Source organism: Melanaphis sacchari, unplaced genomic scaffold (assembly GCF_002803265.2).
Source record: "Melanaphis sacchari strain LSU unplaced genomic scaffold, SCAv2.0 Contig15_pilon_pilon, whole genome shotgun sequence".
Taxonomy (NCBI): domain Eukaryota; kingdom Metazoa; phylum Arthropoda; class Insecta; order Hemiptera; family Aphididae; genus Melanaphis; species Melanaphis sacchari.
In genome coordinates, this window is record NW_020270722.1 from 96,882 (window position 1) to 122,851 (window position 25,970).

At 24.2% G+C, this 25,970-nt stretch overlaps 1 protein-coding gene across 1 annotated transcript; it reads left to right on the forward strand.

Moving 5' to 3' along the window:
* Positions 1–4,122: 4,122 nt before the first annotated feature.
* Positions 4,123–25,315, forward strand: LOC112592181 (alpha-tocopherol transfer protein-like). Its single transcript, XM_025336184.1, has 7 exons — positions 4,123–4,530; positions 6,860–6,954; positions 17,516–17,663; positions 22,582–22,775; positions 22,889–22,999; positions 23,569–23,713; positions 25,167–25,315. The coding sequence occupies exons 1-7, from the start codon at positions 4,308–4,310 to the stop codon at positions 25,202–25,204; spliced, it is 954 nt and encodes a 317-aa protein (XP_025191969.1). The 5' UTR covers positions 4,123–4,307; the 3' UTR covers positions 25,205–25,315.
* The last annotated feature ends 655 nt before the right edge of the window (positions 25,316–25,970 follow it).

The window sequence follows — 25,970 nt, forward strand, 5'->3', positions numbered from 1 at the left end:
GATGATTTTGGGATAATATTTACTCATTAGACTAGATGTGATATTGGTGTGGATTTATAATTATACTGCGCCATATGGCAAACATGACATGTTTATAGCTGATAACCGACACTCAACGGTCGACGGCCGTTATACAAAAACATCAATAACTGTTGTTTATACATTTTAAATTATATTTACTTATTAACTTTGTAGGTTTCAATAACTAAAATGTATAAAACTGTGAAAATATTGCTTTTTTTGTGTACAGTATTTATTTTTTGTTTTTACGTACATACTAATACTAATAAATAATCATTTGGAGATAAATGGACTATATTTTTTAAATATGGGACAAGAAGTGTTTCAATCAAAGTTTGGACAAAGACAATCGATGCGTTTTTATTTTTTAGTAGGTACTTCAATTTTTTAGTAGTTTTCATCGCAAAAAACATTTTCAAGCAGTTAAGATTTATGAAATACTTAGCCAGATTTTGATAACTTATTTTTATAAAGATGCAGGTCGTATTGGTATCTGATTTGATAAACTTTATTTTCAAAAGTTATAATAAACGTCCATGTATTACAACTTGTTTAATATTTTTCTAATGTTAATTAAAATGAATTAAAAATCCAGATTTTCATGTAACCTGAATAAAGTTTTCCTCTCTCAAATAAATATCAAAAACTGAAAATTCTATGAGGCATGATCATTTTTTCTATAAAATAATGTTTTTATGTTTACACTAAAATATTCTCTTTTTAAATTAGAGCTATTGATTTTCTTATTATTTAACAAATTTGTTGTATGTATTCGTATTATAATTTATTAAATATATTATATTAAATTTAAGAATATTTATTATTTAATTTCTAATTATTTATCGTATTTATACATACCATATTATTATTATCATACCCATATAAATTTTTAAAATCTAAATTAAACAGTTATACTAGGGTAAGACGTGTGAAATTTCTGAGGATTTTAGTTTAATATAGTATACGTAATTATATACAGTATAATAATTATTATTATGTAATTTTTATAATTTTATTTTTATTACATGAGATATTTCAAATGCCTACTGAAGTTTGAAATTATAATAATATATATAATAATTATTTAAAAAGGTTTAAGCACTTCTAGTTCTAATAGATAAATGATATAATTAAATTAAGTTAATTTAAGTTTTAAGTTATAATTTTAAATCTAAACTATAATTTGTTTCTTGTTGGTGAAAGGTACTAATGTATTTTAATAAACCTCTAATGGATAGTATATAAATAATTAATGAATTTATATCTTGACTGTGTGTACAATTTTAATAGGCGTTATACTCTAAATTCAATGGCCATAGTAGTAACTATACAGTTATGCAAAATAACTTCAGAGTTACGTAATGTTTAAATTTTTAATATAAAAATCGTTGTGAAGTTTTTCATAGGTAAGAATTAGTGTCCCACTATAAAATATTTACCTTTGAGCCTCTAGACGATTTGATTAAATTAGTTTGGAAAAGTGTATCATCTCCTTATGATTTATAAATCTTGTATCACTCAGTGATTTAGAATTTAAAATAAATATACAAAATTTATTTTGATAACAAAGGCCTTCATTTTTTATTAGGGAGTTAATTTCAAATAAACTAAGTTACTTTAAAGTTTAGATTTTATTTTTATACTTTACCTATAGTAATAAATGTGGATATTGATTTAAAAATGATATTATGTGTTTTTTGCCTAAATACACAATGAGTAGTAATTTTAAATTTTATTTTTAAAAATTCATTAAATTTTAATATTAATACTTAAAATATGAAAACATAATACATGGCAGTTTTTACTAAAACCAACAAATCTAAAAAAATGTTTAAGTACAACGACATTTTCAAACCATTTAGATTCAATTTATGCTATTGCCTATTTTTTTATACTACGAATCCTAATATATTCACACCGTTGTACAGTAAGTCTGTAAAGTTGATTACAATAATATTATGTACCTTACCATAAATACATAGATACTATTATAATTGTTAAATATTAGTCATGTAATAAATATTTTAGACAAAAATTAATTAAAATTATCGTATTATTAATAATAAAATAAATTACTTTAACAGCAATATAAATATACTTAGTAATTATACTGATGAACCATCTTTATTTAGAGTCATTTTTTGTATGCAATAATTTATCATTGAATTCAAATTTAACACATCCATTACAGTGGCTTACTTATTGATAAAATATACTTGACGGCTACTGTACAGCAGAACGGTTACTTAATTTCTAGTTTTCTATTTTAATTTGTATTATGGTACTTTAACTATACTGGACCAAAATTTAGTAGTTGTTATGTCTATTTTACTTTTCCTGTACTCAACCTCAGAGACATCATGTATTTAAAAATATATTTATGTGAATATTTAATTTTATTGACTTTATATAGATTATACTAATATAGTACCTTAAAAAATGTTAAGAATATTTATTTTAATATCTGTTAGGTTTTGATAAATAGTTTATTAATTAAAAAAAAATAACTTATTGAAAAAATATTGGTAAATTTATACATGATACTAATCAATTTCGATCACCTAATTTGGATTCTTAACCATTGCATGAGGATAACATGCTAGCGTAGTATCAAGGTAAGACCCACATCTGCAGTTAGTAGATACTTAAAAATATTTAAAAAAAAATTAATTTATGTTATATATTTTTAATTTTTTACAAATTAATATTTATTTCTCCTGCATATCAAAATATGTAGATAATATTTAAAATACATTTCGAGGATTTATTTTAAAATAAGTTTTCAAAGTTACTCTGAAATCTGTAGTTAAAATTATTGTTAAATAATTTTCGATGCTTATTTTTTGTTTTCCGGATAAAATGATGATTTAATGATAAAATATGATTTTTAATGATTTTTCTTTAGATTTACGCACAGTTACATAGGAGATAATTTTTTTTTTTTGTATTCTATAATCATATACATAATAATAATAATATTATAAATTTATACTAATATATTTTTTCGGCCAATTGCGGATTAGCAATTTTTATAATTTTTTTAAATTTATAAAAAATGCAATAATGCAATTACTCAAACAAGATAAAAAACACTAAATTTTGCGTGTCACGGTGCGATGCGCCTGCTGGAACGTCGGTAAATCCGACACTGCATTTAACACGGACGGGTTAACCGGAAAACCGAATACTATATTATTATACCACCGCTGAGGCGCCGTCACGGCTACAGCGCGTGTTACGATTTCGTTGGCGAGAGAGTGAAATCATTTATATCATTATCTTTATTATTATTATTATTATATGTACCTAATAATAATTTATTATTGTATATAAAACTTATTGCGTTGTCCGTCACAGGCGTTGTGTAACGCCAACTCTGCCGCCAACGTGATGCAACGCCGTGGCGGGAAAGCAATAACAGCCTCCATCGAAAACGACACATGTTGTCAGATACGGCGGCGGTCGTGAACTCGTCGCCGCTTGGCGTTGTTGTCGTTGCCGTCTCTGCCGCTGCCCGTTGCCATTCACAAACGTCAAACACACCGTCGTCCCTTTACATTATCGTAAAATAATAGTAATTAATTGCAGAAATGGAGCAATAGTTGGTGTTCTGACACAACGTCGGATAATATTATAATATTAACTGGAAGCTCGCGCGCAGGTTAGGTAGGTATACTCCTCGTGTATACTCCGCAAATAATCAAAACCGTATATATCATTATCATAATAGTCATAATACTATATCGGCGGCGCGTACTATAATTATTGAGTAGGTATAATATACCTACGTCAGACGTCTGTTTTTCTCTCGATTACCTCTTTTTTTTTTTTTATTGTTTTTCATTCCGATCACCTACGACTTGTGTATATCATTATTATTATAATATCGTACGGCGTTTATAGTAGGTACCTACCTACGCTTTCACGAGGGCGGCCTTGAATGGACGACATTGACAGTGTTCTCGTGATACATAAATAGCTAATATGTATAAAATAAACGCGTAATAATAATAATATTATTATTATTTATTACGCACGTATAACGCGTTCAACCGGGTGCGTTGTGTGTACCTACTACCTAAACATTATTATAGGAACTGCAGTCAATAACAAAAATAATTCTGCTCGCGCATTAAACTGTTGTTTCGGGGAACGGCGGGCAGCGCGCGGCGAGCAGCAACAGCGCACAACCGGCTACGCGATATTTTTTGTACCTGCCGTAACAGTTATCAGTCAATCGTGACACGGACGCCCGGACGGACGGACGGACGAAGACGTGCCCGAAAATGCCACAACTCATATTGTCCAACAGCGAACGGATCGCTCCGGCGGCCGTCATCGACGACAACCGCAAACCCGTCGGCACGGACGTCGATTTCCCCGACGTGCTGGCCGACCTGGACGTGGACTCGATGCCGGACGACGTTGTCGAGTACGGTCGAGTCCGAGTGGGCGAGACCGAGGAGTCCAGGACCAGACTGTTGGCTGAACTTGAGGACATGATATATGGTGAGCATCTGAAATAATATTAGTGTCAAGTGTCAACCGACTGGAAATTAGCAAAATGAATACCTCACGAACACAGTAATATATGATATTATTGATATTACTTTATATGTTCGGCCGATAGTTGGGCGTGTATTATATTTGTGTTATTTTCAATTCACGAACTGATTTTATGCTTGGTTGTTCTTATTTTTTAAATTATTTCGTTATAAAAATTGTTTCCCATAATTGGACGTATTTTGAATAGCGGTGACGCGTGTTCACTGATATGTATAGTACATTTTTTTATGGTTTATCAAATAACTGCAGACAGAAGTTGATTGCAAAATGATATATTTATTGAATTTAATCTTTCTTTTTTATTTGATTGTTTTCCACTTAATAATTGAAAACTACTTTAATTCTATGAATGAAGAACTATATGTTCTGTTTTTGAAACAAATAATTTCGCTTAGTCGTACTACGCTTTTTTTTTGTATATTAATCAATTTTATAGAGTAGGTATAGATGCAAGAGGAATGAAGTTTTAAGTAATTTTAAGAAAATTTAAATGCTTTTTTATTAGTTACCTTTATTAAACAAATTCGTTTTATACATTAAAATAATGGTTCTTCACGCATAAACTATTCATAAATTAGTTTATTGTACCTACATAATATTTGTATTATTTATTTAATATTAAAATGATCAATGTTAAAAAACATTTATTGAACAGATAATGTAATACATATTTAAAATGTACGTAATCTATTAATTTATACTTGTAATATGTTAAAGTCTAGGTCTATTAATATGTAGAGGAAAATTACATTTCAATAACTACCAGTTTCATTGAAATGATTATTTTACTTACTTAAGGATACAATATAATATATTATATAATATTATAATATCATGATATTTACTGGTTTTTATATTTTACTTACTTTAAATACCCTTGATCTTTAATAATAAAAACTTATCATATGAATTTGCAATGGTCCTTATTGACATTCAGAACTTCCACAAGGTTTACCAGAATTAGTCTTATGTCCGTTTCCTGTTTAATACATTTATAGTTTATATACGTATATGTGTATTAAACTTGGTTACCTATTTTTCTGCGGTGCTATACAGATATCACAATAACGTATCACATATTATAAATATATATATATATAATATATATTTATTTGCATATGTTATATAATATAAACACAAATATTCTTTAAACAAACGTTATTATTCCTGTTTTAAAATAACTAATTACGACACCATTAGTATTCAATATTTTTACAGCAATAATTTTATGCCATTACATTGAAAAAATATTTAATTGTAATTTACATTTATAATATACGTATCCCATTTTATTTTAATTAATGTAATAGTAAAAAAATTTAAAATTCCATTAATTTTTTAGTTTTTTAAGTTATTGTGTATAATTTGAATCTATCTATTAATGGCCGTTGGTTATATTATTAAATCTTGACTTAAACTTAATAAGTTTTTAACAATATTAGAAATCAAATATTTAAATATTTATAAATACTTGTTATCGGATAAATGTTATGCTAGGCACATAATATTATTAGCTATTTGTATTTACTTAAATCATAGTGTTTTATGACGATAATTAAGTATGAAAATAAATAGTTGTATTTACAAATTTAATACCATGGAATTTAAAGTTATTAATCCATACTTAATAATCTATATTTGATTAAATTTTGAGTAAATTATTTAGGTACAAAAAACTACAAATAATATTTATTATTTTTATTTATAATCATTAATTACGAATCAATAAACTTTGTAGCCTTTTCTTATTCAAATAAATAACATATAATAAAAAACAAGTAAATTTTAAGATAATACTTATATAAATAAGTGATGTTTATGATTAACATAATTCATAAAGTATAATTATTTACCTTCAATATACAATATTTAAATATTTAAAAATAATAACGTGTATTAATATGCTTATATTTTAAGTGTTCTCGCGCCTTTAATATAAAATAGTTCGATAAAATATAATTCCGTTTATCATAATAATTTAAAATCTAATCACTAATTCATTATTCTTTGAAGGTATGACCAAATTAATAATGATTTATTTAGAGTGAGAGGTAAATGTCAATCTATAAATATACTAGAAGAAAATGATTTTAATTTGGTTTTATATGTATTTATATATTATTCAAATTTCTAAAAAAAAAAAAATAATATATAAAAAATAAACTTTTTGTAATGTTTTTAATTATAATAAATTATATAACGTTCAATTATTTGATGTTTACTTTAAAAGTAAGCTGACAGAGATAATGTTGTTATTTTTTCCTTTATTCAGAGAAAGGGGATGTTACACCGCACAGAATGGATGAAAAGTTTCTACTACGGTTTTTAAGAGCTCGACATTTCAAACTTAATGCCACATACAAACTAGTAAGTAATTTAAAAAAATTAAATTAATAGTTAAAAAATAAGGTATGAATAATAAGACTACTAAAAAATTAAAATATAAATAAAAATCAAATAATTTCCTTTTAGAAAAACTTTTAAAAGAATTCACAATAATTAGTTAAATTTAATCATATAAATTATTTAAATATGTAATGAGTTTATAATGTAATATATTACTCCAAAGCAATATTAGAATAGATATATTAATGTCTAAAATTTGAACATAAAATCCATATTTTGATATACGATTCCCAGTCAAGTCTACTGAGGTTTGCTTTTGGATTAATGTCATCATTTTTCCAAGAAAAGATGAGATAAATAAACTCATTAAATCATTGTTAAATTAAATAGTTCCACTTAGAATTTAGAAGTTGTAGAATAAAATATCTTTGTAAATTTTAAATTTAATGGTTTAACATTAAAATAAAAATTACAATGGTATAACTTTCCATTGAATGCATTTATAGTTATTTTTAATAAAGGATTTAGTGTGATAAACATTAAATAAAATGCTTGCTTTTATATGAACATAAAATAAAATAGTATACATTTATGTCGGTGAGAATTTATAATTTTGTGCCTACAGTTTTCCAGTACTTTCTAACCAATACACATAGTTATTTATAATTATGTCTTGGCAAAAAAAAAAAAAAAAAATATATAAGAACTGAAATAACTAATACGTTCTAATACATTACATTCCTAATTTATATTAATAAATAAATTTGTATTATTGATTAGCCAAAAAAATTTTTTTTTATTAATTAATAAAATATGTGTATTATTGTAATATTTAAATATATGGGTTGTAAATATTTATTCATTAATTACCTATTGCAGATTAAGTAGTAAAGATTAAAAGCTTACAGATATGAAGTCAATAATACTAAGTACAATATATTTCAAATGTTGATAAAAATATTACCATTTTGAAGTAATTATTGATTTTACTCGAATTAATTATGAATTTTAAATTATTTATATCGAGTAGCATTTTTTTTTTTAAATAGGTACAATAAAATCATACTAAGCATACATCTCGATTTAATATTTTTAATGCGTTGTAAAAATTCGCATACAATATTCCGTAAAATTAAACTTTAAAAATTAGCAATGCGATTATTAAACTATTACGTGAGAACATAAAATATAATTATTAGTTAATATAATTAATATAATTGTATTTTGTGTCCTAACACTTCTACTGATATATAAGATAAAATAAATAAGTATCATTACTAATCGCCCCGATAGAAGCTTATGAAATTAATCACAATAACTGTGCATAATGTCTTACTGCAAGATTATAAATTATTCACCTTTATTTAATATGACAATGTCATATTGATTAAATGATTCTATTGTTTAGAGGATCTCTATATGATTAATAGAGATGGGAGGTTTGATGTATCTGAGGTCGTTTTATCATATCTGCTTATCTTGTGTATACTGTTAATCTATAATTTCATAAGAGCTATACCATTGGAGGTAGACCTTAAACAAGAAAGAGAAAAACAATAATAATACATCAGAGTTCTGTATTATAGCTCTAGGTACCTAACCTACGCTGTGTGTAGAATAATGTACTAAGATGTGTTTTATAAAAGACGGGTAGTATTTGAAGGACACATGGAACAATAAAATTATAGTTGACTTGTACCTGCATGGCGCCAACAATAATGTCGTTAAATTGTTTAATTAAATGTCATCAATATTTGTTTCTAGTTTTTTTGAGTATAAGAAATATTAGGTAGGTAGGTACATACAATAGCAGTGGCAGGGCGAAGGATTCAATTTTGACGCAATTGCGTCAACTTTTTTTGAATGCTTTTATTGTAAATAATATTGTTTATATTGTATTGTACTTACATAATAGTTTTAGATTCAAATTCAGAATCTTATTGACTACTTAAAAAAAAAAATAAAAAATAAAAAATACCTTGAATAGATGCCTATTTAGTATGTGTAAGTATAATTACATTTTTATCATTATAAATACGTGTCAATTTGGAAACCGTGGTGGTAGAGTGGTGAAAGGTTTGATATTAGGGGGTGGTAGTGGTAAATACTTGAATATGAAATTGCGTCTTTTAAAATTTAAGTTTAGTCCGCTACTATACAATAGTATAAAAAACTGACTGAGTAAGTAGCTAGGTTATTTTATAGCTTGTACGTTGTTGATTTATCACGTATTTTTACATGGCGAGTATTAGTTATTCATTGTAACTTAACTTATTGCATTCACTTTTCAATCAATGTATGCTTATAGAAAATTCTTTGTGTTATGTTTTTTGTATACTTTATTTCAACAACCACCAAAATAATTTATGATCTTGCCACGCTGGTGTGATGAACGTTGTGTGTTTGTTTTCGTTTTTGTTTTGTTATGAACATTTTTCAACACATCGTTCACTGTCAAAAATGGTCACGACTTTAATATACAATATATAATATAAGAATGTATATAATATGTGCTTCGTGTATAGTCATACGAAATATTCCAAATTGATATTTGTAACAGTAATACAATATTAATTTTTTTCCTGTATTTAATTTAAAAATAGTTGGCTTTTAGTTGCTTACTTAAGAAAGTATTAAAGAATATACGTATAGGTACATGTTCTTATTATACGTTTTCAATATTTATACTATATTTTTAAACATAGTTAAAGCTGTACCAAAGGGATTGTATAATAGATAGGATCAATTGATTGATGTGTTTTTATTTCACAAGTTTTGATAAGTCAAATTCATTCTAATAATTTTTTTTTTTTGATTTATGTTAGATTCTTTACGGTTTGAATAATGTTTTTTAATGATGATGAAATTTGTGTGATGTAAATGTTTTTATAACTAATAAATGATACAAAAAAATTATTATATAAAAAGCATTAAACAATTATCGACCGTTTTAGTTTATTTTTGTACATATTCGTGTATTATGATTTATAGGTCATGAACAAACTCAGAGCTTGGATAATAAAATATATATATATCATTATCAATAATGATGACTCAGGAACTTTTTTAAGTAAATTTTTATCCAAATTTAAAAGTAGAATTGGAGAATAAATCCTGTACTTAATACTCATCTATACTATTATATTTATATATTATTAAAGCTTCATTTCAAGGAAAACAACAATGTCCAGTAGGTTAGGTGAGCAGTCAACCCAATCTAATTCATACGATTTTCGTTTATTTTTTATTTGTTTACTAAGCGAAATAACGAAAATAGGTTTAGTAGAAAAAAACACTAAGCAATGATTTGTATTGTTAAAACGTTAATAATTACTAGACACTCTTATTGTTTCAGTACGTTTTACGTTATATTTTAGATACGCGAGTAGGTATCAAAAATATGGCAATTTAAATGATGCATCTATTTTTCAAGTTTAAATTAAAACTACGTAATGAAATATTTTCTGTTGTGAAATAAAATTATAGAACCTATAATTGTTTGTAGAACAAACTAATATTAACCTTATTTATTTGAGAATTTTATAATATAGTTTTATATATTATCATATTTAAGATTCTTACGAACTAAAGAGGTGAATATTGTACAATAGTCAAAAGTATTATGCAGATTAATTATTTCAAGAACAACAAGATAAGAAAAATAATAAAATAAACGACTAATTTAATCTAAAAGTACCAGATGTTATAATAATATCATACAGTAATAATATTTACATTGTTATTAGTTATTAATTATTATAAATTCAGTACGCCGAGGTGATAATTATAAAGATGATTTAATAAAAATATTTCATATACCTACCTATTTTATAGTGTAAAGTATAGTCGGAAACTAAGAAACTCGGAAATATCCGTTTGTTCATGACGTCTGGGGTTATAGTTAATGTTTATAAGGATTTCCGATGTTGCATCGATCGTCAAACAAATAGTTATACATGTTTACCTCGAAATCACTGTTTCCGATTTAAAACAATATGTCATAATTCCGGTTTTTTTTTTCAAATTATATTATAGATTTCCCTCTGGACTAGGATCCAGGGCTATCTTCTCTTTATCTCAGGCTTCAATACCTATACAAACTGCTAACCTAACCCAACTTAACCTATGTAATCATGATTATTGTGTTCAGTAAATTTGATAACTTTTCAATAGGTACCTATGTCTTATTATATTACAATTGAATGCACTGTAATATGTAGCTCGTTATGATTGCGGACTGCTGTATTTTAAGTATTATTACATAAAATATATAATTCCAAAGTCAATCTCTTTGTCTATTATGAGAAATATTTGACTATTTGTTTAAATTATATTTTTAAAATAATAAGGTATTAACATTTTAATAAACATATTTTCAGGTGATGATAATTAGAATTAAGATGGTATTGTTTTAATTTATTAGAAATACTAACTATGATAGTCACTTTTTAAATTCAAGAGCTTTTTAAAACATTTTTAGTGCAGTAATCCCAAATATTTTTAATTTTTAGGTAGATCACCAATATTTCAGACGTAGGTAACACAAATAATGTTTAATTTACTTATTGATGAATTCTTATAAATAAATTAAACACGTGTCATAAAGCATAGATAATTCTTGTCCTATGCATCATATTTCATCCAATATCTACTGTGCCGGTATAAGAAATTTAATTTTTTTTAAAGTAGAGAATAATATAGGTAACATAAGTAATATTAAAAATGATTTATAAATTATATTATTATACACTTCTGCAGTGTATTTGTTTCATATTTGTGATTAGTTTTTGATTCAGAGGGGACCTCAATTAGATAAAAATATAATTACACTTGTGTGTATAGTATACAACTACCGTATAATGCAATGACAAATCAAATTATTGTTGTGCATGCAATAGGTAACGATGTTTCTACAGGATTTAGTGTCGGCGTATATAATAATATATAAACGATTTTTTTGCTTACCTCGACGTTATTAATTTCATAGACTAATTTGGTGTATAATAACTGCATTTGTAGCTATCAGGCCATTAGGGGCATTTTAAATATATAGTATCGGTGAAAATTAAAGTTTCACAATTCGTGCAGCCGGAGCAGTATATATGAGACTGACTAGAGAGCACGTTGATTATATTATAATAGATACATAACTACCTAAATGTCCTATATACGCAGTGTATAAAAAACTTGATTGATAAATAAAAAAAAAAAATGTTTGTATTTATCGTCTAAATTTACTTCACGTGAATGTGAAAAAAAAGTCTCGACATCCTTGGCGGACAATCTTTAAAGCGTGCTCGCGAGCACTAATTGTGTGTGTATAATGCACATAATACAATATAATATGTACGTACTGTAGAAAACGACACCTGTTATACGGACGGCGTCGATGAATGTCGTAATATGAATGCTGTTGGCGCACGCGTTGTAGCAGAACGTGGTGTATATCGTATATGCATATAATAATATATATTATTATGTGTATAATGTAATATACCTATATGTGTGTGTTTTTTTCTTCTTTCCAGCGGTGAAAGGAAAACGCAATTGCAGAGGTTGTGTGCCTCAGCGGTCCGTGTAGATTTACGTTTTTTTTACGATGCATACCATCGTCTATTAATGGGAACGAGACGTTTTATTTTTGTATTGGGTGTAGCAAAAGTAAAATATATCATATGCTATAGACGTTGTATCGTAGGTATACATATTATAATAGAAACATATACTATATACTATCTATTCACTTATTTATATCCCATTACGTGGCTGCACAAGCTGCTGTAGGTAAATTAGACAAATAAAATGTTTTGGTGATTGGAAATTTCTATTTGGCATATTACGACTGTGAAAAATCATATTTTAGGGGGAGCTTGATAAATTTGACCATAGAAATGTTTAAAAAATTGATGTTCTAAGGTTATCAGTACCTATCTTATTTCCATGACTCCAAATATCACGGTTATTTGAACAAATTACATAATAGGTATTCTAAGTCATTAAACTGAACTTCGTTTTTTTTTTTTTTTTTTTTTTTTTTTTAATAAAGTATATTTAATAAAATTGGTAATTCAATTTTTGTTCTACAACCATATTTTTAAATTTTTATCATCTTTTTTCAATATTATTTTGGTTTAGAAGGAGGGTTATGCATTTTGTAGTAGTACCTTCCGTAAATATCAGTAGTATAATTGATACAGTTAAGATGGTTTACTTTGGTCTTTGCATTTAAAAAAAAACGTTTCAAATGAATTGATTTTAAAATAACTATTCACATTATAAATTTGTTAAATTCAAAACAGATTAAAATAAATTATTAAAATACCTATAATATTATTATATTATATTTGTTTCCTAAATTAACTGGTTTGTGAATAGATATGTCATACTCAATACACATAATTTATAATTTTTCATCTATTACCAAATTAAGTTAAATTAAAATAATTTTTATAGTGTAAGTTATGACATATAGGTAATATATTTGAAACTGAATTATTTTTCGTACTATAAACATTAAAATATTTTAACTAAATATTTTGAAATTCAAATCTCGAAATGTTTATTTATTTATTTTTATTTAACTAGTGAAAATATTATTAATGTTTCAGTTATTGTCTTTTAAAATATTATTTTTGTCTTTATTATTTCTACTTATGATAGGAATATCACTATGTTAATATGAAGGCATAAAGTTATTCTTAATGCATTATCGTTATTTATACACGTATAAATAAAATAGATAAATAATTAAAGATATAGATAATAAATTAAAAAATATTTTAAAATTAGTCGTACACGTAGCATAACTAATTTATAAATGTATAAATCATATTATATTACAAAAAATGTTTATTACAAAAGTTACTGTTTCTTTCGACACAATTGATGTTTTTAGTAAAATTAATGTAATAATAAATGCATAGTTTTATGAATAAATTATCTTTAATAACGGTTGTCCTCTAAAAAAAATAGTTTTAATAGGTAATCTAAATCTTATATTTATGCTGGTTTCTATGTACAGTGATTGAAAGATTTTTATCTAAATTAAACCATGAGCATTTTATAGTTAAAAATAATTAGGTGTCTACTTTTTTATCTGCCATACTAACGACAAAAATGTTTACAATTTAAACATAGCTATGTAAACATACTATGTTTAAATTCATAAATACATAGTATTGTTACATTCTTAACATTTAATATTATGATTGACAATATTATTAAATGTCAGCGACTATTTTATAGCATTAATAATTAAGCATGGTATGTTTAATAATTCAAACAACCTTGAATTTCATATAAAAACTCGAGGTTGATTATGATGAAATGCAAAAAGTAATATTTTTATTATTCTTTTTTTTTTTAACATTTATTTGATTATATACAATCTGTAAAAGTATTCACAATGAGCATATGTACGAAAAAAGAAAAATAATAATAAACTATAGGTACTAGTAATATAATATAATATACAAGCTAAAGTATAATTTTATAATTCAAATGTATAGATATTAAAATAGAAATAAATTTACATTATCGTTTTATGGCAACTAAAATTACTTTTTATTCTTTTACAAACATTTAATTTAAAGTATGACTATGAAATGTAAAATATTTAAATATTTGTAAAATTCGTTTTTAAGTGACTTATAGATTAGTATATACATGTATTACTGGAACATAATGTTAAAATTTGTCAGTGTGCAATGTGCATTAGGTATGTATAGGTAAAAGTAAAAGTTGTTTCAAAATCGAATGTAATACACTGTGTATTGTGTAGTAGGTAGTATAGATACACGTTGCACTAAAATAAAGCTGACTTATAAAAAAAGCTGAACATGATTTTTGAATCAGGTGTTGTAAACAAATAATATTTAAATAAATAAAGTGTACCTGTGTTTTATTTTTTTGGAAGGTAAATTAATAATATTTAGCTATTAAATTCTATTTCTTTTATCTTAATGATCATAACACTGTAAGTTATTCAACATAATAAAATTTCTATTTAATAATTTATCTTAGGTTAAGAGCTTAAGAAATTTTTAAAATCAATTTATTTAGTTGATAGTGAAAATTAACTGATATATAATTAAAGCAAAATAAATTATTAGTTTTCATTAGATAATAAACACTGTAATTTTGTATTTGAAAAAAGAATAATTATTGGTTTAAATAGTTTTGATCGCTTGAGATGTGTTAAATTATCTCAAAAAATATCTTTTATCATTTAAAATATTTAGATGTGTATTAAGCTATTTAAACCACCAACATATTTACATTGTTCTACGGTACAGTAGATTGATTTATAAATCAATGTTAATTATGCACATTGTGTGTTTTATAATAATTGATTGTCTATGAGGTGATTTTATCAAATAAAAGTTCAAATACCGAGTTAAAATAAATAATGAAAAATGAATAGCTAATTTTGCCCAATATGTATTAATTTTATATTTTTAAAAATAGAACCTGACACTTTATCTTCTTTTAAAATAAATTTTGTATGAATTGGTTTACACATAATTGAATTTAAGTATAACAAATCCTGGAATTAAAAATTTGTGAAACTTCAAGTGTTAAGTTTCTATTTAGTTCCTGTTGTATTGATTCTTTCTGAATTATAATGAAAATTCTAAATTAATTTCATCGAAACTCTTGTGTATAACGTAAATAATCGTATACGCCTTCTTCCCATCAAAAGCCACCATAAATATTGAAAATTAAAGAAAATATTTTCTGCGACAAAATGTGACGAATATTAATGAAAAAATAAATTCAAAGTTCAAATAAATTAATAAAAAATAAATATTTTCCGATCAAGTTTTTGATCGATTAAGTCTCTCTTTTTTTAATTTATTTATACGTTTCAACTCTTACGATTATTGGTATTTCTTACAAATACGCATTAAATTAATTTCATATTAAAAATGTATGTTATATTTAACTTTAAATTAAATTAATATATATATATATATATTATTATTAAAAAACTTATTAATATATTTAAATATAAATCAAATTTTAAATTTTATAAACATTATTAAAATATATAGAGTAAACACAACTGGTTTTAATAATTGTTTATTATTCCCAAATAAACACCAACTCCAGTAATTTGTTCGCGTTAATGTAATTTGAGTATAACGCACTGTGTATCACAATGTTGCAAGCGTTCCTATAATGTTTTATCTTAAATTTATTTTTAAAGATATTTCATAAATGTTTTCAATAAACATAGACATATTTTTACTATTTAGGAAAAAGTGGTTGTCTGAAAATATTATTTTGGCTATTTAAACACTTCCATACAGATTAAAATTGTATTAATGAAAAATAATAATTAATATTAGTACTTATATATGATATATAGATATATGTATATTTAATACATTCTCATATTAGTTATAATTTATTATTATTTACATATTTACACATTTTTATATTATGATTTTATTAAACTTACTGTTGCTTAATTAGAGACTTTACATATATGTTTAAAAATCTTGGTAAATACTAATTTATATTTCTAATATTAATAAAACATATATGCAAATATAGTAGCAATACACATTGGTTATGTTTTGCTGCTTTACACGTGTTACTGTGTTAGTTTAAGCGAAATGCGTGTGAAATAATTACAGAGCCAAAGCCTGAGAAAAGTAAATTTTGTTAATAATGGATTATTCAATGTCATAACTAGTGTAAATTATTTATGTAATCTATTATAATCAAAATAAAGTAAATTAAAAAAAATTAATGAAATTCACACATAATGAGTATTGAAAAACATATATTGTGTTTTTTTTTATTATGGTGAATGGTTTGGTAAAATATATGCAACTGCGTTTTGTATATTCCATGTGCATTCAATATTTATTATAACTAACTTTTTATTTTTAATTGTGGTCAAAAATATTGTTTAAAACAAACCACAATTATATTATATAAGTACTTCAAATTAATTAAAATTTCATGCTTCAACAATGTCGTGCACTTAGCATAAAATTGAACGATTCGTTTTAATTTGGTTTAATGATTGAAGATTAACGTATCGATAAACAAATTGATATTATTTGAAATATTATATTATATTATGTATGAGCTTTATAAAGAATTCTAAATTAGCTATATTATATACTTTTGTACGAGGTTTAATATTTCCTTAAAATTGTATTTTTAAACTGCCGTGCTGATGTCCATACTCGAGTAAACGTTTTAATATAGACACAACACCAAATAATGTATTGATTTGAATCAGTGTATTAGATTTTTGAATTTTCTCGCGTATAAAAGTATGATTTTTATTTCTCTTAAATTATTTATATATTTAGACACGCAATTTTTATAAAATAATTTTACTTTATTATTCTGAACATTACATAAATAACTAAATTACATTTGTGATTGTTATTATGTAGTTTTTAATCTAAATAATTTATTATAGATAGCCGATTTATATGTTTATTTCATTAGAGTTTAACTGTCTTTTTTTTTGGGGGAGGGGGGATAGTTGTTAATTCATACTTAATTTTAACCGTTTACACACTAATAATTATCATTATTTTTTCATTTATTGTTACAGTTCGTGAATTATTACAGATTTAGAGAAAATCATCCAGACTACTACACAATAAACCCATTAGATTTATCTTTCATAGCTGATTCAGAAGTACTAAGCGTTCTGCCTTACAAAGAACAGACCGGCAGACGAATTTTAATTTATAAATTAGGTACGTAAAATTCACTGACATACTTTTTTTACTTAAAATTTAACCCAAGTTATTTATTTTTTTTACTCTTCAAATATTGGAAACTGTAAAAGGCAACGTCATATCTTTTATATTTGTTGAGTGTGCTGAATTATTTCATGTTAATAAAAATTATTAATAATTTACAGTTCATATATGATAGAAGAACGTATACTTTCATACAATAGCATACAATAATATAATTTAATATATAAAACATAAATTATTATCGTACTTAATTTGCATTGACTGTAAAAAAACTTGAATGTGAATAGTCAATATAGTACGTTAGTCGTTAAATTGATATTTGCTATATATCAATGTATCTATGCACATTTTATTTATGGTACTAACTAATAAAATAAGTTTACTTTAATAAATAAGCTGGAATCATATTAATTTTATATACAGTTGGTGGTTAAAAGTGAAAATTTCAAAACTTTTAGTAATATTATTATCAATATTTATACTTATAAGTATTTTTTTCCTAAATGTGATTATAAAGTGATTCTTTTAAACTAATATACTATACTTTATTGCTTTCCTATTCAGGTTAAAAGAAATTTATGGGTAGTTTTTGTTTTATTATAAATCTATAATTTGTATTTCTTTTAAAGATACTCATACTAAATGCTTAATAGTAAATATTACTTTTATTTTATATGTCTCATAACTAGGTATAATATTTATATATAATCTTACTTATAAAAAAGTATCAACTATAATTTTTAAATCTATAGTATATTAAATCTTTATATTATTTTAATTTTAAATACTCTGTTAGCAATATTGTCACCAAAAAAAAATGTTATACGTTTTTGTAAATTTATTTTAATATGCGATAGGTAGTACTGTATTATTAATAATAGATAACAAATGCTTTCGTATGGAATCAGTATAAAATTGAAACTTAAGTGTAATAAAAAAATAAATATTTTCCTATATGACTGATACGTTTTGAGTACAAAGAAATATTTTAAACTGAATAAAATTTTACTTTATTGGGTTAAAATAGTTTTTTTTATTAAAAGAATTCAAAAGTAGTTCATTCAAACCTGACAATACACCGTATAGGTAGTTACTGAATGTACATTTTTTAATATTCAATAAAACGTATTTTGTTGTAAACACTAAACAGTATTACATACATCAACATAAGTTGATATATATTATTTTTATTGTATATTATTCAATGTTTTATATATTTTTTATGATTTTAGAATAACATTTAAAAATATGTAAAAGTTGTAGGTGCAAGTATAAACTTGCAGATGACACATAGTTCTAGCATTAGTAATTTTTACCTATTCTACAAAATAATTTATGTTTGATTGTGAAATACATAAACCATAATATTAATTTTCTGTTAGTGAATATAATATTTATCATCTAGGTATGCAAATACCTCAATATTTTAAAATAGGTTACGATATTTCAATAGGTAATCAATGATTATATTAAAATTAAATTTTATTTTTAAATAATTTAAATAAAGCTAAATATATTTTTACTAAAATTTTAAATATAAATATTATTATTTGTTAAATTTCAATTAGTGAATCTAAGTTATTTACCAAATAATATACATATACATAAAACATAGTTCATATAAATAATAAATATATTGTATTAGTATTTGAACTATGGTTTATCGTGGGCTGGTACCTAATAAAATATAGGTACTTTCTGTTTAGAAGTGTATTCTTTAATAAAATGTTAAGTTTATTAAAAATATGAGATTCGCGTAGCTTTAATAATTAAAACAATAATATTTATCGTATAATGTAAAGATTTAAATCGTTTAAATATGGAAGGGAATATCGCACTACCTATTCATCTTTAAATGCATAACAATAAAGGAAAACGTTGGAAATCCACAGGCAATAGTAATAACTTTCGAGGGTACTTTGCCTCAGCGTACATGCAGATAACAATTATTGTAAAACAAAGTGCAACATGCAGTGACGTAAATAGTCATTATTAATATTAATCTTTGTGCACTATTATGTACGTTTTTAATCAAATCATAATAATATATAGCCGATATAATAATAATTTTATCAATTAATGAAGGTGATTTCGTCTGTTTGGAACATTATAATATAAAATTATACTTAAAGAAGTATATAATTTATGAAATGTAAAAATTAGAAAAATTGTCTTCGTAGGTAATTACATGTTATGAGTATCTATCTAACCTATAGGGGTATGCTTAAAGTGTGAACAGTCAACATGTTTTGATATTAAATTAATCGTTTTCATAATTATAAAATGTATATCAATTAGTCTCATGCAATTTATGGTAATAATAAATTTAACTCGTTCAAACTATTAATATATGATTTTATATACATGTGTAGCACTTTCCGTATTAAATACCAATGTTCAAAAAATAATAAAATAACAATACTTAATGACTATAAATATTTATATAAAAAAGTGTATTATTTTGCTTTAAAAGTTTAAATGAACAAATTATAATATCGTTAAATTGATATATAATATATATACAGTTAAAATTCTACTTATTTGTATACTAACAAAGTATAAATTCCTATTCGCCAGTAAAATTTAACTTGTTTAGTATTAGCGTACGTAGGAATTTAATAGTAAATTTAACAGTTTTTGAATGGTATTTAAAGCTTATTCTGAATTTAATAATTTTCTTGTTCATAATAATCTCATTAGGTACTCATTAGTCATTAATATGCTCCTTTTCTTACGGAAAAAATATGAGAAGAGATTAAAATATAAGTTTTGTCCTCTTTTGAATTTGTAGTTGATGCAACTGTAGTTGGAATTATTAACTAGATAATTACTACTTACTACTTTTAAAGTTCACCAAACTGACTTTTATGATAAATAAATAATTTTCACCAAAACATCCTTTTAACTAAATTTTAGGATTTATTCGTTGTTTTATTTTTAATTATTCGTGTTCTTTGCGAAGAATTCAACGGAGTAACTACCATATGTGTAAATAATGTAACCATATTATTATACATGATTTCTTCTGAATGATTAAAATTTTTATGGAATTATTTAGCTATTACTAAAAAAAATATATATTTCATTGAATTTAATTTTGAACAGTTTTACTTAATTGTCTAAAAAAGCAACAGCATAACATTGGAAACTTAGAAAGTTTTGAATTAATTTTTCTATTTTTTAATTTATCATATTATAAATTAAAATATAAATATTCAAATAATTATTGAATACAACTAAATTTAAAATATGTATGTGAGAATGCTATAAAATAATAGTATGACAGTTATAAATTATAATGAATATAGTAGGTATTTGACATTTACCAGATTAATAAACATTTTACATATTTTAATATTTTCACCCACTAATTCCTGAACACATAACTATCTACCTACATGAAAAATGTCAATAATTTTACTTCTTCTTTATTATATTTATAATATCAAATCTTTTTTAAACTTCAATCTTAAAAATTTCAAATTTAATTTAGTAAAAATAACATCGTATTTGTACAGTTTGGCATGATTTATATTTATAAAATTTCCCGGTAATTAGTAATATTGAAACGAATTAAATTTCATTTTTATTTAATTTGTTTTTGTAATGGATTTTAAATTATGTTTAATAACATTTTACTGATCAAAAATAAAAATAAAACTTATTATCGTTTATGCAAAACTTTATTCATCAGCCTTAAATATTTTGAATTTAATTTTTTTTTTTTTAAAGAAAATTAAGTAAAATTATAATAATTATTAGATTAAATTAAATTTTACTTTATGTTAATTTATTTTTAAAATACCTTCATATTTTATGTTTATGAATAATGTATATTGGCTGTATATATGTTTCCTTTTAATTGTTTTATTATTATGTAATTTTTATACTTATTTTTTTTTTTAAATATTTTTAAAAATAAAATATATATGTATACACATATTTATTAGACAAATATATATTTTAAATAATCGATATTATCTTCATTAGACTACTTTCTAATAAATATAGGTATGCTAACCACTATGATTTAATCAAATGATCGTCACTGAACACAAATTATACTTATACTTAATTATTTAAAAAGATAAAAATTCAATGTTTAAAAACAAAAAAATAGCTTTCATTGTTAAAGTTATCACTAATTTATCGTTATTATTTGCTTCATTGCTATCTTATCTTTATTATTTATCACCAATTAGTTAATAATTATCATACATAGATATCTATTTGAATATAAACTGTATATAACTGTAGATATTGCTGATGGTTTATTTTACTAATATAACTTAATGTTGTTATGTTTAAAAAAATTAAATACCTATGTCTTTCTATTGCCATAATTTTTTAAAATAAATTTAAAAATGTGAACTGTTAATTTAACTGCTTACCTAATCTAAATAATAAAAATAAAAAAATCATTATCTTTTTTATAAATGTACTAAGTAGGAATTATTGACTTGAAATTGTCGAGGGGTTTTATTTAATTATACTCTTTAGCTTCCCTTCAAACTATGCATATGTAGAGTAAATATTATTAAAAGAGCATTATAACTTTTAAACTTACTTTTAATTATATAGGTTCATTGTTATTTAATATCTGACGAATAATATAATTTCCGTCTAAGTAATGTAGGTATTGTAATTGGGTACTATAACTATTATTAATCATTTTGAAAATTAATAATATTAATAAAAAAGATTCTTACGGTTGTTTTATTTTTTTGAGTTATATTTAACTAATATATTGTTTTGTGATACTTATGGTTTACTATGTACAATATTTTGTAAAACAATGATAGCAGATTGGTGCCTGCCTATTTTATTAGAACATAATTAATAATAATAACACTATCACTTAGTAAATTGCCATTTCAAAAAATGTTTCGTTAACTTGTTATTGTATTTTCAGGTAATTGGAACACCAACGATTTCGACATGAACGAAATACTTAAAGCGTCGCTGGCCACGTTAGAGCTTGGCGTTTTAGAACCGATGGCTCAAATACTCGGTGGGGTGGTCATATTTGATATGAACGGATTCACGCTTCAGCACGCTTACCAAATCACGCCAAAAGTTGTTTCAACGATTTTCGAACTCATCGTCGTATGTTAATTTTTGATTACTTTTTCCCTTTTTGGTGAAAAAAATATATCGCTGTCCCATCATATTATTATAACCATATGCAATACATTATATTATTTTTACCCGTCTTACAGTATTCTATACCGATGAAGACGTACGCGATTCACATAATCAACGAGTCGTGGGTGTTCGAAACGGTGTTCAATCTCTTTAAGCCATTTTTGGGCAAGCGTTATAACGAAATGGTAAGTTTATTATATTTTTATGTGCTGGAATAAAACTAAACATAAATTGTATCGTACGTACGGCTTAAAAATCATAAGGCGTGTTACAACATAATATTATTATCACTATAGAACCGATGATTTGATTTTTACCGAGTACATAATTGCGAACAATTAAAATCGTCATATTCTCTTACATTTAATCAAAGTAAACTACGCTTGACAAACATTGTAAATCAAATAGTTACTTAAACTTCGTACGGCAATGTTTCAATATATTTTCAATAAATTTTTTCTATTCTTGTTATTTAACTTTAAAATGTTTTAATAAATTATAAACCATGTGTTTAATAAAACAAACTGTAGTTATTCGTAAACATGGGATTTTAATTTTATTATTCGATACATTTTCTTCATTTTTCACAAAAAGTTTCAATTTGTTTACTTAAACATTTTTATAGTTTTATAATAAATTATTATATTCTATATTTATACTCGTATATTACGTGTTATACATAAATGTTTAATGTATTTTTTTTTTTTTTTTTTGTATTTATTATTGCATGATTTTATGTTTTTTATGTTAACAGTTATTTTTCCACGGAAAAAATATGGATTCTTTACACAAACACATCGATCCAAAATATCTACCAAAAGTATACGGTGGAGTGCGTCCAAATTATCCTTATCAACATTGGTTAATTAATTTGAAGAACAATGCCACAGTAGTAAAAGGTATTTACAACACGATAATAATAGTTTGACGTTGACCTTAAAAACTTGGAAACTTAATTGTCTACGTTTTATAATAATAATTATTATAAGAGTTTTGAATGACATCCATATTTTTTATGAACAGTGGCGTCATTTGAACCGCGCAAGGTAAACATTTGCGTATTTAAAATCTAATTATATTGTGATTTGGCCCACTTCTTAAATTAATTGGCCTGAAAAATGGATAAATACTGAATTAGGTTTGTGGCATGCATAAAAATATGAATACTAAAAAAAAAATTAAGTTACCTTACTGTTTCCAAATATAGTTGTATGTTGAAGTTAGGCTAAGTTTGGTATGGTAAATTAATTTCTTAATAAGTATATTAAGTAAAATACGTAGTACATGTTTACTTATTAATAATATGCGTTGTATGTGTTATTTATACTTACATATTTACTTACTTACTCATATTATGAAAACGTCTAGAAATGATAAATTTACAATTAGTATAAAACCAATAAAACGTTATTTCTTACAAAGATAATTTGAAAGTAATGAAATAATTTTGATGTTATATACTTTTTAGTTATTTCGAAATACTTATAGTATATTGTTAATGCATCAAGTTGAATTAGTTATCATTAGATGATTTGAAGTTATATTGGTTTTCCATGTACTAAAATACATAAAATGTACAGTGTACACAAACGTTCATGTATTGATTATTACATAAAAATATGTTTAGAAGTATATACTTTGGTACTCGTATTTTCTGAAGGGTTTATCTCAGTCGTTATTACATTTCTCCAAATTGCAAGAGCGTATTGTAGACGTAAATTTGATAATTAAAAGGTAAATTACTTACTTATACGATAAAATAATCTTATATACTTCTTCTGTTTGGCTTTGCGGTATTTTATTTATATATTTTTTACTAATTTTAATTTTGCGTTCTGCTTAAGAAACCGAGACAGTAATGAAACCATATAGCTCTTAATCTATCGTCAACCATCATAGCATTGTACCATATAGCTGTAATATTTCAAAGGGCAAGGAATAGGGATGTAATTTAAACTAAATATGACAGATACACACATGTGACATGCAGTGTGACATTTATATAATAATCATCATCAGTTGATGCAGGCATGCACCCTGCCAAACTTACGTATAAATGGTTATTACTTAATGTGATTAGATTTGTTTGTTTAATGGCTGTAAAAACCAATAGTTGTAACAAAATTATCATAAATATCATATATTATATGTCAGACGTTAGTCTTCTACTATTGCATCGTTGAACACTATAATATATTATAGTATATAATACATTCGAAAGACAAAATATCTTGCTTAATTCCTATTGTTCGATTAACTGTAACATGGTAAATGTTAATTTAGTAATTTTTAATATTTTATTATATTATGCTATAATACATAATAATTAAACAATATTTTTTTTTGTTTCAGAAATGGAAAGCATGGGTTATTGCATTGGATCTAAATGATCCCCGTCAACTACTATTGAATTTATCTATATATTTTTATTTTTTTTTAGTTTTAAGTTTTATCCTTTCAATTTTTGGTTCATGTTTATCATTTTCATTATTACATTTTTAATAAATATCTTATATTATATAGTGTTTAAAATAAATCCATGACATTGATAATCTACGACGTTGTTTTATTAATATTATTTAACCTATGTGGGTCTAACTTAAAAAAAATTCTTGGAAATTAGTGATGGGAAATCTTTTTATAGCAATATTTTTTTTCTTCTCCGCAAACATTAAATTATAACCGAGATAAGTGGTACACTTAGTTGCCTATCTACGACGCCGTAAGACTATTTTATTGAAATGCATTGTTAATTTTTATACTTCTATATTCATTATACGTATATAATAAATAAATTAAATACTGATTGTTGATAAGCGCATAACTTAATTACGGATAACTCGACGAAGCTCATTTTTTTTTAAATACTCGCAGTAGTCCGAACAAAATTTTTGGGAAGGAAAATTTAAAATGTCCTAAGAACTGAAAAATAATTTGGAAAACACCGAAAGTGCTTTTTTTTATATGATATTTGTATGACTTTGTGGCCATATATGAGATGAGTATTACGTTTTTCGAGTCGGCTATAAAATATCCTAATTCTTTATGGTCAAAACAACGTTCAATGGGTTAGTAAGTTTAACTGTAGCGCTGATAACATTATCAATCACATAAAATCTATATGATTAATATGAAAAAACTGAAGAATTAGTTTTT

What these genes read in the sequence shown, in the direction of transcription:
- LOC112592181 (XM_025336184.1), top strand. Translation starts at nt 4,308, where the DNA reads ATGCCACAACTCATATTGTCCAACAGCGAACGGATCGCTCCGGCGGCC. An exon ending in TTAATGCCACATACAAACTA is followed by an intron (nt 6,955 to 17,515) that starts GTAAGTAATTTA and finishes TTATTGTTACAG; the next exon opens with TTCGTGAATTATTACAGATT. An exon ending in GCAAGCGTTATAACGAAATG is followed by an intron (nt 23,000 to 23,568) that starts GTAAGTTTATTA and finishes TTATGTTAACAG; the next exon opens with TTATTTTTCCACGGAAAAAA.